Consider the following 17,457-nt stretch of genomic DNA (forward strand, 5'->3'; position numbering starts at 1 on the left):
CGTGGATTCATTCTCATCTCCGTGCATTTTATGGATAAAAAAATTAACAGAGAATTTTGCTCTAGTTTATTCAAAATATTGACAAGATAGGTGGTATAAACCAATCGGCGTGATTGCCGTAAAGATGCCAGTGGCATGAAGCATTTCTACGATCTCTCGAGAGCAGATCAATTGCCGCCGACGACGACGTGACTCGCTCATGTTTTACTAGCGATAGTAAAACGCGCTCGCGACGCAAACAATCGATACCCAATGCGGAATATCGTTTTCAAGATTCGTATCTGCCGCCGCGATAACGCCTTGCTTTGTACCTGCGCTCTCACCTTTTCTGCAGCCGAATCTCAACAAAGAGGTCTCAAAGAAGGCGAGAAATTCGCATTTGATCCCTCTTTATCGCCAATTCTTGGAACGATATGCATCTCGTGATACTTATTGCAGGATAATCGATGTGTCGATAATTAGTCAATTCATTCTCTTTGATATTGTTGACTCGTGAATGTCCGCTTGGATGAAAAATTTCTCTTTAGAAACTTTGTCATTTTTAATCGCTCAGAACATATAAATGCATATTTTAAAACGCGTATTATAGTGTATTATAGTATATTATAAAAAATATTTTACATTCTCTTTATTTTCTTTTATTTACATATTTATTGATTATAATCGTTTTAATTAATCCTTCTGCTTTGCGAGTCGATAATAAAGTCTTGTAGATTAAACTTTTTTGAAAAAAAAAAAAAAGTAAAAATTCCACTGATTTTGCTTATGCGATGTACAGGCCATTACCCTGCAATTTGGATCCGAAATGACACTTCGCAGAAAGATACGCAATAATTTACAACATTCATGACTGGTTTTGTTCTCTATCTGCTGGCTTGTATGATAAAAAAACGGCTAATCTATCTATCTCGATTGTAAAACGCGTCCATCGGACGCGCCGAGAGTTTATCTTTGAGCGAAATCTCTTCGCCGGTAATTCGAACAAACGCAATGAACAAAATTCGTCATTTTATGATAACTTTGAAGTAATTCCGATATCTCGACATCCGATATTTAAACGTCTTTCGCTTATTTTTACAAGATTGAACGGGAAAAACTGCATAAGTTTTTACAAGCGCATTATTACATTCGTCAAGCTGTCCCGAGTTTATTCTCCCGCGAAGAAATCATATCGATTGCCGTGAAGAATGACTACGGTATCTGGAGGTTGCTCTCTGTTTCGATTTCGTTTACTACTGGTGCCAGAGCCACTCTTCCTACCTTTTCCGGCCGCTCGTGCGTTTTCCTTTCTCCCTCAACTCACCCTCAATCCCACTCCATACGGCCAAGCCGTTCGGTCGTTACGGCGCTCCGTCTTTACAAATTTTATATCATTTTTATGAGGCATAAAGTCGTCGAGAAGCCGACCGAGAAGAGAAGAGAGAGGGTTAGAGTGCGAGTGGTGCGGCGAAGGGGAAGCTTCTCAGTTCAAATCACCCCTCGCAACCCCTTATCACCCCCGCTCGTTGGCGTTGTAGTCACGTGGCTGGGCGGAGCAGATCGCACCCCCTCGTTCGCTCGTCGGCGTGGGGTACGAAGAGAGGGGAAAACCGACGATGTAGAAGGGGATGCTGCGCCACGTTAGGGGTGGTGGATTGTAGTTCACCGGACGAACTCTATATCGAGGAACGCTTCATGTCTTGTCTTGTTAAAAAATTCGCAATCGCCAATACGTCTTTTTCCGTGGGCGAAGTAAAGTTTTGGGAGAACGCCCCCGGTTTTTGATACAATCGATACGATTTGATGCGAGTTTCATGGACGATATATTTCGTATCAAAATATGTGATCATAAAAATATGACGTTAGTTTCTTAAGATTAATGTGACGATTGAAAGTGCATTGAAAGAAAATTAATAAGATACAGTTGCGACTAAAATAATGTCAAACTTATCTCTGCACATTTCCACAGAATATTTATTATTAAAAGCATTTTAGTTGAGACGTAAAATACTGGGAACGAATGGCGATTAAATCGATTAATTGAAAAGAAAGGGCGGCGGAATGATAAGTCACAACGCGGCGAATCGATCGGTCCTTCGCGACTATGCCGTTCACCGGCCGATTATACGGCGAGGATTACTCCCAGTTTAAGGTTAATCCTGTTTAAGATGGACGGAAAGTAGGCGAAAACTTGGCTTCTTACTCGGTCAGCCTTCCTACGATAGTGCGGCTTAGTGGCATTAGGAACGACGATCTCGTTAACGAGCTTTCAATGGAGCCGACGATTTCGCTCGCGGATTCGTTTCGCGCTTCTTTAAATACGTAGCACGGGACTCGATTCCCAACAAGTTTGATGCCGCTATTGTCTGATACTTGTGTTTCGATTTCCTCGAGTTAAATCCATGATGATAAAAAGAGGATCGTTTTGCATTTATTCCACCGCTTCGGTAATTCAAAGTAAATACAATTGAACGATATCATGCACGAAAATAAATTAATGTATCAAGTAATTTTGAAATTAATTATATTTAAAATGCAAAATTTTATATTGTATATACCAGCTGTATATATTTGAATATATCTAAAGAGAATATCTAATATATAATATATAAACGAGTTTTATATATGCTTTTTGAAAATACGTTTGTATCAAGTTAATATAATGGTCATTTATGTGTAATCGTAATTACTTTATCACTATGGTACACGAGATGTAAGATTCTTTCTTCTCCGTTACATGAGCTCTCTTTCTCTCGCTGCTAGTTTGAAATTCAACGCGCACGTGTAAACGGCGTCACCCTTTTGCGTGTTTTGATAAATGAACCGCGAGCACCGCCATCCCCTTACCCAGCCTCCTTCAGCCCCCTTGATTCCACTCCATCAATTTTCAATCACAAAGAAGTCTCTGCTCCGCCGCTGCCACGGTTATCGCGGCTCCTCCTTTGGCCGGTTATAGCTATCTATATACTCGTTCTTCCATCTCCCTTTTTATTCCTTTCCATGCTTGTATAAGACATTCACCTGTCTTAGCCCACGAAAATCTTTTGCCACACATGACAGAAATATTTCTCGATTTTCGTCAAACTGCATATTGAATAAACTTGTTTTATATCTTCTGAACCGTGGTACAAGTGTTTGATGAAAAATGATGACAATTAATTCCCATTTCTGAAGAAATTGATTATCATTTTTTCATAAAACATCTGCAATTTGCCTTTATTTTTAATATTATATATTTTGATATTAATATACACACGTCAATAAACGACGTAACAATTTAACAAAAGCAATACGAATTACTTTGACGAATATCGTGAAAAAAAATTGTGTTCGTGGGTCAATACGTACCGCACGGGATTACAAGGATAAAGAGAGGCGTGCAAGATAAGCAAGTGTTTTTTTTTTCTTTTTTTATTATTGGCAAATGCCCGAGTCTCGTGCGTGACTAATCCTAATGAAAGCGGACAGCTCGTATTGGTTGTGTTTAAACGCCAATGGAGGTAATAAATATACGTGGTTGGCAAACATTAATGATTGTACGAATTATCTCTTTTCGTGCCGACGGCTCGATCATAAAGACACCTTTCCCACGATTACTGTCTCGCAAGTAGGACGTGCGGCTAATTAAAGATTATATCTCAAAAATAAAGAATTTGATGCATAATTATTAATAAGATTAGTCGTGATATCGCAGATTTTCTAACGATAAAAACAATTAGCTATAAAATTAATAGGAACTATGATGATAATTTATTTTACGTATTTTATTTCGTAATATAAAAATTGTTAAAAAATGTGAATTATTAACAAACGATCACATTTATTCTAGTGTGTCGTATTTAATTGTTTTTATTTAAAGTCTTCTAAGATAGTTTTTTACTTAGCGCTTTCTATTTACGGATTTAGAAAACAATTGAATTTAAAACCCGTCACATTTCCTTCTGTATTCCCTTTTGTATTTGTGTATTTCTTTCCGACCCATAACCGGCTTTAAGTTTACGAAATATAATAATATCGAGCGCCACCGAAATCAAAGAAATCTTCCATAATCCAGCCGGCGGTCTCCTTCGTGGTCCTCCGGACGACCCGTCAGACCACAAAATATACTTGAAATTACGATCTATCCAGTCGGAGGGACGTTTTCTTGCCCTCGATTCGGTTCCGAGGAAGCGAGAAGAAGGTCTCCGGTCCTTCGCGAAATTACTCAACGCGCGGATGTGTGCGTTGTATCGTGTGCGTCGATATCGCTGCACACACACTACCAGCCATTCACACGCTTGCAGTTGCGTCGATATTCGCACATCCACATCCATCGCGCTGGTATATCGGTCTCGCGCACACATTGACTGGAGAACCCCACGGCGGGGAGCGTAGGTGAAGCCGAAGAGAGGATACCCCACAGCCCTCTTCGTTTCCCTCACACCGGGTCGACGCCGGCGACCAATGAAATCGCGAGTCCGGGGCGGTGCCTTTGGCGTCGGCCAACATGGCAGCTCTTCGTCTTGCTCGCCCGCCGGCGGACACAGTGCGGAGGAAGATCCACTTCGTACGTCTCTCGTCGATACTCCCGTTTCCACCTATTGTTTCCTCGCACGTTTCATTGTCGCGGCGCCTCGAGCCGCGTCTTCTTTCGCCGGCCGGCCGCCAGAAATTTCACGATGCAGTGACCCATGTAATTCGGACCGGATGGACATATCTATAGCATTGTTTTCAGTAAACGCCAGGCACGATTCGGTCCGATCGGACAGCTCACGCCGTCCGACGCCGGACGTGAGGTGAAGTGCAAGCGACAGGTGAAATCGGCTATCACGATAATTGTATCATTCTTAATTTACAGCTTGCCTTGCGCGAGAAATACGACAAAGTGCCCGCTACTCCAATTTCACTCGAAATCTGATTCATCCTGTCCTATGATATCCTTTAAGTAAATCTTGTATGTGATCTAATGTGATTAATTCGTCTGATTATTTAGACTAAATTCAAGATTTCTTTCTATGAATCCTTTGATGAATTTAGATTGAATTTTTTCTGAACAAAAAACACAGAAAAATTCAAATTTTAGAACAGCGAACATTGGACGCGAAGGGTCAATGACAAATATATGATCTTACGGTATCAATTTCAGATACAAAAATTATTCGAAAAAATGACAGATTGGAGTAATCAAATTTTGGCAATCTCTGATTTGAAGATTCGCAAGATTGATGTTAAAATAATAGATATACTTGATGATTTGCAGTCCGATCTACAAGTCTCATGATTTCATCACCCGTCGCTTGCATAACGATTAAAAGGGTTGCGTAATTAAGATCTAATGATATTGCAATTTAATTAAAGAATACATAATCAGCGTTGATTTTAATCGTAATATTTTGTTTAAAAATAATTTGTTAATGAGTATATATAGCGATACACGTATACGCTCTTTTAAGTCATGTTCCCGGTTTTCGTTTCTGTCCGATTTATCGTTCGGTCAAACTCGGAAAATGTTTCTTCTTTAAATTCGAACGCCTTCACAACCAAGTGTATAGGGTGCGCCAATAATATATCATTACAGGATTTTAGGCGACTTTGGAAACGGAGTTTTGGCGCGAGCCGCAGCTAATCTCTCATGTAGATAATAATGACTGGAAAAGCATTGTACGTCTGCCCGCGGAAAATTCATTTGGCCTGAAGCTCCGCATAACTTATAATGGCTTAGGTGATATCGCAAATTATTTTCCCACCGTGGCCCCCCCGGATTAAGCAACGCCTGCCTAAAATAATTATCCCTGTCCTATCTGCGCCAATGATAATGTTCCTATAAATACCTTAAAAGCTAAGAGCCCGCACTTGAATTTTCCAACGCTCCAGGTAATCGTCCTATCGCGCAGTCCTATCGATGGTCAAATCTTAAACGACCGAAAATTGTTGCACACAATTAATCAGGATCAAATCACTTTATCTTTAAAAAAATTATGTACAGCTTGATATTAATTGATGCTCATTGATTATTGCGAGCACGAAATTTATTAAATGTAGAATGTTAGTGGTCGAATCCTTAAAAGTAATCGCATTTATGATATTTTGTGAAATATTTTGCCAATTAAATTACGTTTTTTAATTTCAAGATTAAAATGCAACATTTTTTTCGAATGTTTTTTCTATTTATCCTGCAAAAAAAAAATGCATCCGTGCATGGTTTGAGCGTAGACGGCCGCGTGTGTCGCTCATACGACGCGAGTATATGTTCAAGGACCGACGTAAAGATAAGTTCCTTCCACGAAAACAGTAGGAACAAAGATTGTAAGAAGGTGTGAAACGAGGCACGTGCTCCGCTGCACGCTCATATATCACGACCCTTTCCATTCTCTCTCTTTTTCCGTCGCTCGTCCGCTCCTTTTTTTTTTTTTTACTTCTTTCTTTGCATCTCTCTGTCATTCCGACGCTGCAAAGATGCAGGGATGGCGGCAGTCTATGAATATTCTCGTTCGCCCCGGCAATGAAATGATGAACGATACCCCCGTCCGCCATCACCCCGTCTCGACGCGCAGCCCGCGCCTTTTGCCGGCGCTCTACCGAAAAGAAGAGCCTCACGCTCGGTTTCCTCCCGCGGTTCCTCCATGCGAACCGTACCATCGGTTCCTTAAACTTCTGCGAGCGTCGAAACCACCCTCGATCTCATTTATCAAAATCAAGTCACCGCTATTGGCAACCGACGTAATTGCTCGAAGACGTAGCGCGCGTTCGACGGAATCGTTAAGACCTATTTAGACGGTCTATTTAGGCGGTTTCTAAAACTGGATCGTTACAGCGTAGTTTCAAAATATACTGTCAATCAGGGTGATCTTACCTAATTTCTTTCGACTCCTTAATTTCATTATTTAAGAATAAAGATTATTTTAAATAGAAAATTATTGCATACGACACGAGTTAACGTGAAAAATAGTGTTTAACGACGAAGAGGGAGATATTAAGAGAATCAGAAATGTTATTAAATAATGTACTTTATGCGACATGTTATTTTGTTACATAGCGCATATGGCAGAAATTGACGGTAACAACTATTTGCGATTCGCGCGGGATATTTATCGTATCTCGATGATAATTTCTCTCGGGAACAAAGCCAGCTTGGCAACTTTAGGGCGATTTAAAGCGAGACAACTTTGTTTCTCGGGAGGTATTATCATCGTGGTGTAATAAATGTTGCAGCCACAACTGGGAGAATTCCCCTAATTCTCCGGGCAATAAAAATTCTCTGCTGTTTGAAGGAAAATTAGAATAGCCCGCTTTACCGACTACGTTTTTGTAATTGCGCAGTGATTACTCCGTGACTTTTATTTTTGCGGCGATTTTAGCGGCGAGTCGCCCCGACATGTTTGATTTCGTGGCGAGCGCGATTCGCCGCGATTTGAACGGCGCGCGGCGGCGCGTCTCCTCTTATGACTGACAGCTCATAAAATCTTATCGTCTGTTGTTCGGCGCGAGCAAACGGACCCCTCCCGACGCTATCGCCTCTCTTGGGTTTACGTGTAAATACGAGAAACGATTAAGCGCGAGCAATCCTCTCGCCAGCTTCCAAACATTTTCTCGTCGTTCTACGTAAATTCTCCCGCATCGTAACTTTTTTTTTCTCGGCTGGCCAATGTTTCCCAATGTTTGCGCGTGTCGTAAACGTTTTTTCGCTAAGTAACCGCAATATGAAGATACAAAAGATCCGGAAATTACGATCACTTTCAATGCCCGCGAATTCTTCCGCTAATTAAATTACATTTCTTTTATTAAAATTTTTTCTATTTTTTGTCCTTAATCTCTTTCGAAAACTATGTTTAAAATTAATATTACTTTAATTGAAGAAAGACTTTCTTATCCACGATTATTTATATCTTTGATTATATATTTATTTACTTTTATTATCAAATTCTTTTATTTTTAATCGTTAATAATTCGATAAGATTAATAGTTTAATATCAAATCAATCGTCACCTTCTCCTTCATTTATTAATTTCAGATTAATCCGGGATGCTCCATTTTACGGTTGGCACCGGTAATTATGTCTACCAGGCGGGTATAATAAACGTTGATGATGGTTACGACACATGTGAGTATGAAATGACATTTTTTCTTACGTTCTCGATAACCGCGAGTCAGATGACAACGATCAACGATAAGATTATGAAAGATAAAGAGGCATCTATTTCTGCCATTTCCGAAGCAGGTGAGGCAGCTATGAGTATATGATTAATCTATTACAATATCAAATATTCAATACAACAGATGCAATTTAGAACAATAAATATCTTTGATATTACACAAAATCGTAAACAAAATTTAAAAAGTTATATAAAATAACTTAAAAATTATGAGATTGATTTCAAAATCAATGACATTGAATTATATTTGTTTTAAAATATAAATATAAAGATAAAATTTTGTAGAAAAAGATGAGTTTTTATAGATTTACGATTCAAAAATTGTTCAATACGAAATAATTGTAAGATTTCGATTTTTATGAGAACAAGTTTAGTAAGTTAAATCCGTTTGTTAACTGTCAGTAGTTGATTTTTTCTGTCAGTATTTTTTAAAATTAAAATATTTTTATTACTATTACATTTGAATTTAGAAATGCTTATTTTGAAAGTTGATAAAATTTGATTTGCAATGGTTTTTTTTTAGACTATTGTGTCTTATTTCTTAATTTTATTACGTCTCTTATCACCGAATCCGCTTTAGCAGTCGATTTTTATTTAATTTTTTACCCTCGTCTCTTATGTACTTATCGTTTATAATTACCTGATAAGAAGCGGACTTACTTTGATGACCTTGACGTACGTCAATCATCCTCGCGACAACGGTAATTGTTACGTGTTCGTCCCTCGAGAGTCGTACGTGTGCGACGTATAGATATGTTATACGCGTCGCATATTCGCATCCGTCAGATTTTCCGCGTCTGTGAGTCGATGCGACACACGCTTCCCGTAGACGATCGTAGGGAAACCTTCAGGGGTGAAAACGCGCAGGGGATAGCGGCAATCTCCGTCGAAACGCATTTCTCACCGCCGCGGTTGGAAATGAAATATTCCGGTGTTTTTTTTTTTTATTTGGGCATTGGATACTCGCTATATTGGAAAGATATGTAGACTTAACAAAACGTGCGAGAATATTTGAGCACAGAATATTTAAATTAAAATGATAGTAAAAGTTCAATTTTTTTTAATGGAATGATAAATTAAAGTGGAATAGAATATCGTTCCACCATTTTTATCCTTTATTTAACAATTATTTAATATTTACATATACAGTTTGTACAGAGTGTTTGAGCAGGATCGACTTCGATTTTCACGAGGATAAAATATAAAGCGAGTTACTATTGCAATTGATCATACCTGCAACCATTTCCTCTCGCTAATAATTTGCATGCTCGAGATGTGTCACGAATGTACAAAAGAGTCGAAATGGCAGGAACAACCCTCGGAGTTGCGTCGCGTCGGGGCACGCACGGGAGGGCGCGTCGAGGGCGCGTGTCCGCGTTCCCACGTGTCGACGACGCCGGGGGTCGTATCGGCGCACACGTTGTGTGCCGTCGTTCCGTCACGTTTCTCACTCGCGCGGATTCTACACCGATATTTGCCCTACTCGCGGCTGTAAGTGGGCGCGACCGACCTACGACAGACAATCTCGAAACTCTGCGCAAACAATCGACTGCCTCTCGTAACGATACGATCTCCCGTTCGCGCGTATTGCACTCTCGTCGTTTTTCCACTCGTGATAAATGTGATAGCTTCCTTACGCAGGATTAATCTTGATCCTCTTTAAGAGGAATTTGTATGAATCTCATTGTTGTATAAATTGTATTGGAATTATATTTTACTTAAATATTTTGCACTTATCGGGAATAAATTTCTATATTTCTAGAATATTTCAAATTTCTATAATACGTCAAAAAAGTAAGAAAAATTGATTATGCAATTTTAGCAGAATACTATTTTTTGCTTTTTTTTTAAATTTTATGATTTATAATTATATTCCCAACGTTTATTTATTTCACGAGAAGTACAAAGGATTCATCTCGTCTAATAGTTATACATTAGAATTAACAGTACTCGCAATCGTGACGATTAAATGTATACGTAAGTCCGAGAGAGATTTCACGAAGAGACCGGCGACCAAGTCCTCGGAGGGAGCGAGGAAGAAAGCGTTAATTAACTAAAATCAGATCCGGATAATCGAAATAATCTCCGGGGCCGCAACGAGAAGGGATTAGGCGTCTACCGAAATACTAATCCATTTGTTATACACCACCAGCAGTAAAATCTATCCTCTCGGTCGCGTTTCTAGAACGTTGTTATTTTAGGTGATATCTGAGAGTACGACGACGGAGATGCGAGGGGGAACGGTGAATAGATTGAGGAGAGGCAGAAGGGAGACGGAGGACGGTCGTCGTCGCGCAGGTTGTGGGTCGAGCCTTAGCGAGGGAAGCGCCCGAGGACCCTCGAAGGTAATCTTGGCTCGTTCGCGGAGGGTTGCATTTTGATCCCCGGAGCTTCCGCAGCGGCACGATCTCTCCGCGCCACCACCGCGTCCGGACTCACGCATTTACTATAATTAGAACTCCCTAATTAACGAGCAAACGTCGCACGGGGCTGTCGTAATCTCGGGCTTGACCTTCCACCGTCGTTTAGACGCCTTTTCTCGCCCCGCGTTTTAATCCGCCTTCTTTCTCTTTTTCCCTTCCCCTCCAGCTGCCCACTCGCGGGAGATCAAGAAAAAGTGTAGGTTGCGCGTAGCACCGAAATTTATTCCGCTCTCTTTATTTCGAGATTAGGAGAGACATATGTATATAGTAAGCGCGATGTGTTCGAGGATTGTCGAAAAGCGTATGCGATTCAAATTTTCAATTTACTCTTTTAGCAAAGAAAACATATGTGTCATTAGATTTTTTAATTATTATTAAACATCTCTGCGGTACTTGATATTTATATGGAGATGCTTGGAACAATTTTAAAATCTCGTAATTTGTAATTTCCTCACACTAATCATATACACGTATGTGTGTATTTATATACTAATTTCATGAATCGACGTGAAAAGGGTGTTTCTTAAACATATTTCAAGCGATCCTTAATCCTCTCGTTTGGTCGCACACGGCGGTGGAGTTCTTTAAAGCTCGTGGACGAGAAATGATAACACGTTCCCCGCGCGTTTGTTCCCACCGCACTCGAAATCACGCGAGACATAATGTCAACTCCCGACACTGTCGTGCAAACTCAATGTTCCTTTCCCATAGGACGAGTTGTTTTAAAATAACTTTAAAATATTGAGTAAACAGTGTGCAGGCGTGCGACCGAATTGAGTAGAAATTAAAAAATAAGCTTCCTAAGCTGCCACCCTCTGATAGGTCTAATTCGTTAGAGAGAGGGTAACCTTTTCATTGAGTACCAGTGGGGACCGGGAAACAGAAAATAAATAGAAGTCAGGGGGGGTAACTTCCTTTATAGGATTGCTCTCTATTTAATGGAACATCAATAAAATTTCATTGAGATGTGAGATTTTGCATTTTAAATTTACACAGAATACAGACGAAGTACAAAGTAGCTTGACAAATAGTCAAATATCGCAGTACAAATATCGCATAAAATTCTTAATATTATAATTACTGAATAAGTCTTAAAAGATAAATATTGTAAAATGTTACAAAGATAAAAATTTAAAGAAGAAAACTTGGTTTACAATATGAAAAATATTGCTATAAGATTTGCGTGTAGTATTATTTGTATTCTAATATAAAATTCCTTCATATTGTAAAATAATTAGCAAAAATATTGATTTAACAATTCAAGAAGCGATGAATTAAAATGAAAATTACATAGTATGACATCTAATTAATTTAGTATGCTGCTGTTTATCATTCGATGTGTCATTTGCGGCTTTGTCTACTTAGATGAAACGACGGTAGAAGAACGATTTCGAAAGAAACGATAAAACCCGATGGGTGGGTGCCAGTGTGCACCGCGCTGATAAATATAACGTAACAAGTTCAGTGGAATAACAGCTTCATCCTGAGGGGATCAATGCGACTTTGCTTCGACTTTCACGCAGAATTTCCTTCTGGAAAAGCATACGCGTGAAAGAATCGAATAGATAGAGTGAAGTCGATATAAATATGGTCTTCACAATAACAGTATCATTGTGTCATTATTTAATCATTGTTTATGTAAAAGTGTTTTCATAAATATTGAAATGCTATGGCAATTAAAATTAATTTTTTAAAATGATTATAATACACGTCATTGGCGATTTAATATGCATCGCATCTTTATGTCATTAAGTTAAATAATCCGATTTGATCGTACTAATTTTTGTTCCATTATTTTTGTTTGATCAATTTTATTGCAAAATGAGCATTAATTCATCCTTGCTTCAGCACGGTGTACAATCTCACGCTTTTATCAAGTGCGAATTTCATTGTTGAATGCCATGAATAACGCTCGAATTGATGCTTTTTTACCTAAATTGATTGCGTCCGACGGAGCATATCGCGACCGGCCGTTAATTTGCAATGACGAAGAAGACCTCCATTTTCTTAACGGGGGCGGCAAAACTACGCGACCGTAAAAAGTAAATTAAATAAGAATTAAATACAAATAAAACCGCTCAGCCAAGTAATTGGCTGGTAACCTCGCCCGTTGCCTGACGACCGTCTGAGATCGTTCTACTCTTATACCGCACCCGGCGCCTCTCTCCGCCGCTATACCGGGAAAGAAAAAGAATCCGCGTCAATAGACACGCGCCGCCGCGTAATCCGCAGAAAAATAGCTATCTTTGGGACTGCCGCGTTTACGATTAATCGACATAATCACAAGCAACGAATCGCCGTGGCTCGACGCGCAATATGTAACAAGTTCAAATAATAAATAGTGCGGAAACTCTGGCTTTTCTAAATTTTCAATATAAAAATAATGAAAAAAAAACACGAAAATTTATCATCACGCACCGTTGCGTTTTGTTCGGCAAAGAAGAGCTCGGAGAATAGGGTCAGAGAGAGAGAAAGGGAGAGAAAGAGGAAGAGTGTCATACCATGTCTCACAGCCGAGATGGAGTTTTCGTGACGAGACGGTCGGCGGGGCAATCATGGCCGGATTAGACGTATGTATAAGGATCGTGCTGCCTACTCCCGCCCGGCGGAGTGAGAGAGGCTGCCGGAGGGTTGCGAGCCGGGTCAAACGGGTCGCAAGATAGACGCGGGGATGAGAAGCATAAATGATATTCCATGAGGAGCATATGCGTGCGGAGATGGCTCCTCCTCCGCGCGGGCCTTCTCGGCGGAGGGTGGCTCCACTGTCACCCCGAGCTGGCAGCGGGGCGCTGGTTTATTACAAACAAGGATTACCCGGGTAATGGGACATTCTGTCCCTTCGGCTCACTGTCGAGCCGAGCTGAGAACTCGGTGCGCACTGACTCACGCTTCTGCCTGTTCGCTCTGCCGATCTTCCGACCGCCTGTACGTCGGACTGTCAAAGGGGCGAAAGTACGAGCGGCAGCCGGGAGATCTCCGATCGCGATAACCAAGACGTACTCGTGAAGCACTGAGCCATCGGGTAAATTTGTCAACACAATCAGATAAGGATAATCGGACAGTCGGATAGTTGTTCACGCGGTGAAACAACGGCGACGATTGACGCGATTTAATCATACGCGTCCTCATGACACTCGGGAATCTTAATACGATCAATTTCGCGCCTATATTACCTTAACGTTGACGATTTACTGCTCCTCTGAGTGCCGCGAGCGCTCCAAATTGCAAATCTCGGCAGATTATGCCAATAGCGATAATGGTATTTGTAAAAGCAGAGACTTCATTCGGCGAATTGCAGGTTTCAGCTTAATCCGAACGTTCTCCAAGCGTGCCGCTCAAACACTGTCCAAATCCGTGTTTAAATACTGTAAAAAGTTCCGTCGATTTTGCGACTGTATCCGGGATTCGATTGGTCCATATGAGGACCCTCGATATTTAATTTCACGCTGCTCGGATGAATTCTCCGTGGTAAAGTTGAGCCGCTATAACACTTCGATTTATCCGCCGATAAAGGTGCCCGAACTAACGATTTAAGTTCCTCGTCCGGATGACCGCTCACGTGCATCGGTCTATCGGGTTTAGGCGGTTCCGGCACAATCTGAAAATATTCAGGCATATATCGACATATATATCAACTTATTTTTTACATTAAAAATTTGTTTATTACCGACATTCGAATGATATGATACATTTATGTAATTCGATATGTACCTTGATCTCATTCCGCAAGACGCGCCAAGTTTCCTTGCCAAGCGTTTCCGGCTGCATCGGCACGTACATCTTTGGCACCAAAGTATCTCGGCTGTGAGCATAAACGCTGGTTAGCGCGAAATCGAGAGCATCTTTCGGCACCTGTAAAAACAGTCGTGTATGTCGGAAAAAAATCATGGCGCAATAAAAGTTTTACTTCTGTATGTCGAATGTCGAACCTGGAATCTGACGAATCGATGATCTTTGCGAATGCTATTCAGAGTGTGATGAGCGAAGAGACGCTCGTGGGCGCTCAATTTGACGTTCCAGTCTCTGTCCGATGGTGAGACTTTGTCTCCCAATACGGGTCCGCGTGATATCCAAGCTCCTTCCCGGGAGACATCCGGCACAGGATAAGGATTCCGAACGTAGAATGCTTGCGCCATTGTGTTCCGATCTATCAGTGTTACTTGAGAATATATAATACATACGAGTCAATTTTCTAGAAGTCTCGAATCATCTCAACCCTAATATTATTGCGAATTAAAAGCGATGTCCTGTCAACGAGTCGATCAATTAGTTTACCGAGAGAAGTGCGCAGGCAAATGTAAAATTATCGGCTATTCACGTGTTTTAGAGATTCTAGTTAACAAGTTAAATTAGCTCATTCTCAATTTTTCTCTAGAAAACTTTTTATCTACGAGAAACGATCTAGAAATAAAGCATCGAGATATTTACAACTTTTATAACTTTATTACAAAGTTGGATTTATTCCAATATATATGTCTTATTTATTTTGCTTTTAATTACTCTAATATTTCGTTCATATTTTTCGAAATATATTTCTAATTAATTAAAGCGAACGTCTTCGCTATGCTTTTATTTATACGAGCATTATTCTCCTGCATTGTAACTCCATAGCTTCCTGTAAATCTAAAAACTTCCCCTGTACTTCGTAAATCTATAGTAAACAACGGCAAACCGCGTTCGACCACGGTGCTCAAGTGCTCGCATCCGGTCTCGCGCGGTCTGTTTCTTTGGGATTAAGATGCGTCTCTACCGCAACTTGACCATAGGGCAACACTCGAGTTGACTCGCGGCTCGCGTGGATTCCTCATTTACAAACGAGACCGACCTTAATTCATGCCAACGGTCTGCATCGTATCACTCTCTACGGGGTGTCCACTTATCGTTCCTTCCGCTCCTTCTCACTTTCGTGGTGCCACGATACTTGGATGCTCTTTAAGGGTAAGCACCTAAAGCTTCCCGAAATCATTTATGAATGCTTTCGCGTTGTGAAAGGGCCTATTGTGAAATTCAGTCGAGATTTTTCATAAATAATGCCATTCATACGCTCCTTTTGCGCTTATCCTTTTGAACTTAACTCTTGTCAGTTGTGTGCTACCGAAGTTTTATCGTAGACAATGATGCAAGTATTAATTGAATCCGACAGTTGTGAATAAGTTTATAGCAGTTTAGATGTTTGGGGACCAACTTATACCTTGAAAGAAAAAAATTACAAAATATTGACATTAAAACACTGATAATAAATTTGAAGCTATTTAAATGTAAATTCCAAACTTTTAATTTATACGAATTCTCGTGATTGCACAGAGCAATTTTCTCTCCGATTTTTATATATTATCTCTCTGAAACAAAATGCGCGTTTACGTAATTGTTACTGTTTGCATGTCTAGTATCGGGTTTTCGAGGAGTTTTTTGCTTAAAACTACAGAATGATCCTAGGAATCGCGAATCGCTGTCGCATGCACCGGGATCTCCCCGCATTTAACGTGTTTTGCTCAGGAGGTGGTCGGCCACGGCCAACGCCGACGTCCAATATTAAACCCGCAGTAATTTATGTTAGCGCGAGAGCGTGCATAATGCTGTTTGTATAAAGCGCTACCGCCACGTGTCGACTCGTGCCGACGGTACGTATCACTCCCTCCTGCCTGTCCTTTAATTCTCGTGTAGGCGACGCGCAAAATCCCGGCCAGTACATACGCATGCCATTCTAAATGCATCCTTACGCCTTGAATGCTCAGACACATAAAGAGAGAATAATATTCCGGTCCGTTGGTCGGATCCTGTATTTGTATTAAGCGAACTTTTTCCAATTTTTAATTTTATAAAAACTTGTCCACTTTTTAAATTCTAGAAAGTTTTTATAGTTTTATGTTAAAAATATTGCAGATTTTTATATATATATTTTTTTTTCATTTGAAATGAGTCATAAATATTCGATTTTTATTTTCTGCAATATGACATCGTCGACGATAATCCTCATATTAGTTAAATAAATCTCGAACGAAAAATTGGCACCCTTTTATTTCGCGGCAGATGCGCTTATTACACAATGTAGGATTGCTACTCGCGGAGGGTGGAAGAGCGCGATCATCTTCCGCGTCATTGCTCGTTCGACCTCTCCTTCGGGGCATCAGCCCGGGTTATACGACGGGGAGACGACACGCGTAATCGCGTAATCGCGTAATCGTGGCGCGTGCTGAAGTTCGGGTTGCGGGAGCTTTGCGTGCGTCTACACTGGCACACGTGCGACGTTGTACACCCTGAATCAACAGCGATCGCGAATCGCACAGATCTATTCGTGAACGTCAAACGGACGCGTCCGTCCGCCCGGGCGGCGGCGAATCCCGGCAGCGCGTTTTACGAGATAATCGGCACAACGACCTGAACAGGATTACCGTCGACTATCATAAGCGCATCAAGTGTGCTCCGACCGAAATGACGACACTAATTAAGCAAAATACGATCATGAAAATGATCGTATTTTCAGGTATCTCTTAAATAATGGATTAATAATTAATTCAAATTAATAGTCAATATAAATATTATAATATCATAGTTCCGCCATGTGACAAAAAATTGAGATAATTCTATAACTTAGCTTTTATGATTTTATTCGTAGCATGTGAAAAGATTTCTTTAAACACAAGATATAATTTTTTTATTGGTTTTTAAGGCATATTGCATTTTATTTGAAAAAAAATTATTTATAATCTTTTTACGTTGTATTTTCTACATGTTTGCATTTACAAATTTTTTAAGTTTTGCGTATTAAAATCGTCAATGTATAAGTTTCATCAAAAAGTTTGAAATCTTGAACCTGTTCCTTCACTTTTTGGGGGGTTTATTGGCGATGTTTACCGTCACACTATACAGCATTGTGCGATGTATTTCGCAGGAATGACCGAGTTTCTGCGACCATGCCGTGA

The 17,457-nt window shown here is 40.3% G+C and overlaps 1 protein-coding gene and 1 long non-coding RNA gene across 4 annotated transcripts in view; one reads left to right on the forward strand and one right to left on the reverse strand.

The window, feature by feature from the left end:
* LOC137001045 (uncharacterized) overlaps positions 1 to 17,457 on the forward strand; it is a 144,799-nt gene that overhangs the window by 40,935 nt on the left and 86,407 nt on the right. Inside the window, exon 3 of the long non-coding RNA XR_010891203.1 lies at positions 7,970 to 8,059. This is a non-coding gene — a long non-coding RNA (uncharacterized lncRNA). The remainder of the gene's footprint in view (positions 1 to 7,969; positions 8,060 to 17,457) is intronic.
* On the reverse strand, positions 11,240 to 15,878 carry LOC105668475 (cilia- and flagella-associated protein 276). Of its 3 annotated transcripts, none has more exons than XR_010891200.1 (4): positions 14,464 to 15,878; positions 14,246 to 14,386; positions 13,036 to 14,132; positions 11,240 to 12,066 (listed from the first exon to the last, which is right to left on the reverse strand). XR_010891200.1 is itself a non-coding variant. In XM_012360891.2 (3 exons), exons 1-3 carry the CDS (start codon positions 14,668 to 14,670, stop codon positions 13,893 to 13,895), a joined length of 588 nt encoding a protein of 195 aa, XP_012216314.2. In that variant the 5' UTR covers positions 14,671 to 15,878; the 3' UTR covers positions 11,241 to 13,892. The 3 variants fall into 3 exon arrangements, 1 of the variants encoding a protein (XP_012216314.2); XR_010891201.1 differs by having other exon boundaries at positions 11,241 to 12,066; positions 13,708 to 14,132; XM_012360891.2 differs by having other exon boundaries at positions 11,241 to 14,132.

The sequence above is a fragment of the Linepithema humile genome, chromosome 7, assembly GCF_040581485.1.
Source record: "Linepithema humile isolate Giens D197 chromosome 7, Lhum_UNIL_v1.0, whole genome shotgun sequence".
NCBI lineage: Eukaryota > Metazoa > Arthropoda > Insecta > Hymenoptera > Formicidae > Linepithema > Linepithema humile.

Bases quoted from the DNA above. Each gene is read 5' to 3' on its own strand.
- LOC105668475 (XM_012360891.2), bottom strand. From the start codon at position 14,670: ATGGCGCAAGCATTCTACGTTCGGAATCCTTATCCTGTGCCGGATGTC. The intron at 14,387-14,463 runs GTTCGACATTCG...CTGTTTTTACAG, and splicing joins ATCGATTCGTCAGATTCCAG to GTGCCGAAAGATGCTCTCGA. The intron at 14,133-14,245 runs GTACATATCGAA...GAATATTTTCAG, and splicing joins TCTTGCGGAATGAGATCAAG to ATTGTGCCGGAACCGCCTAA.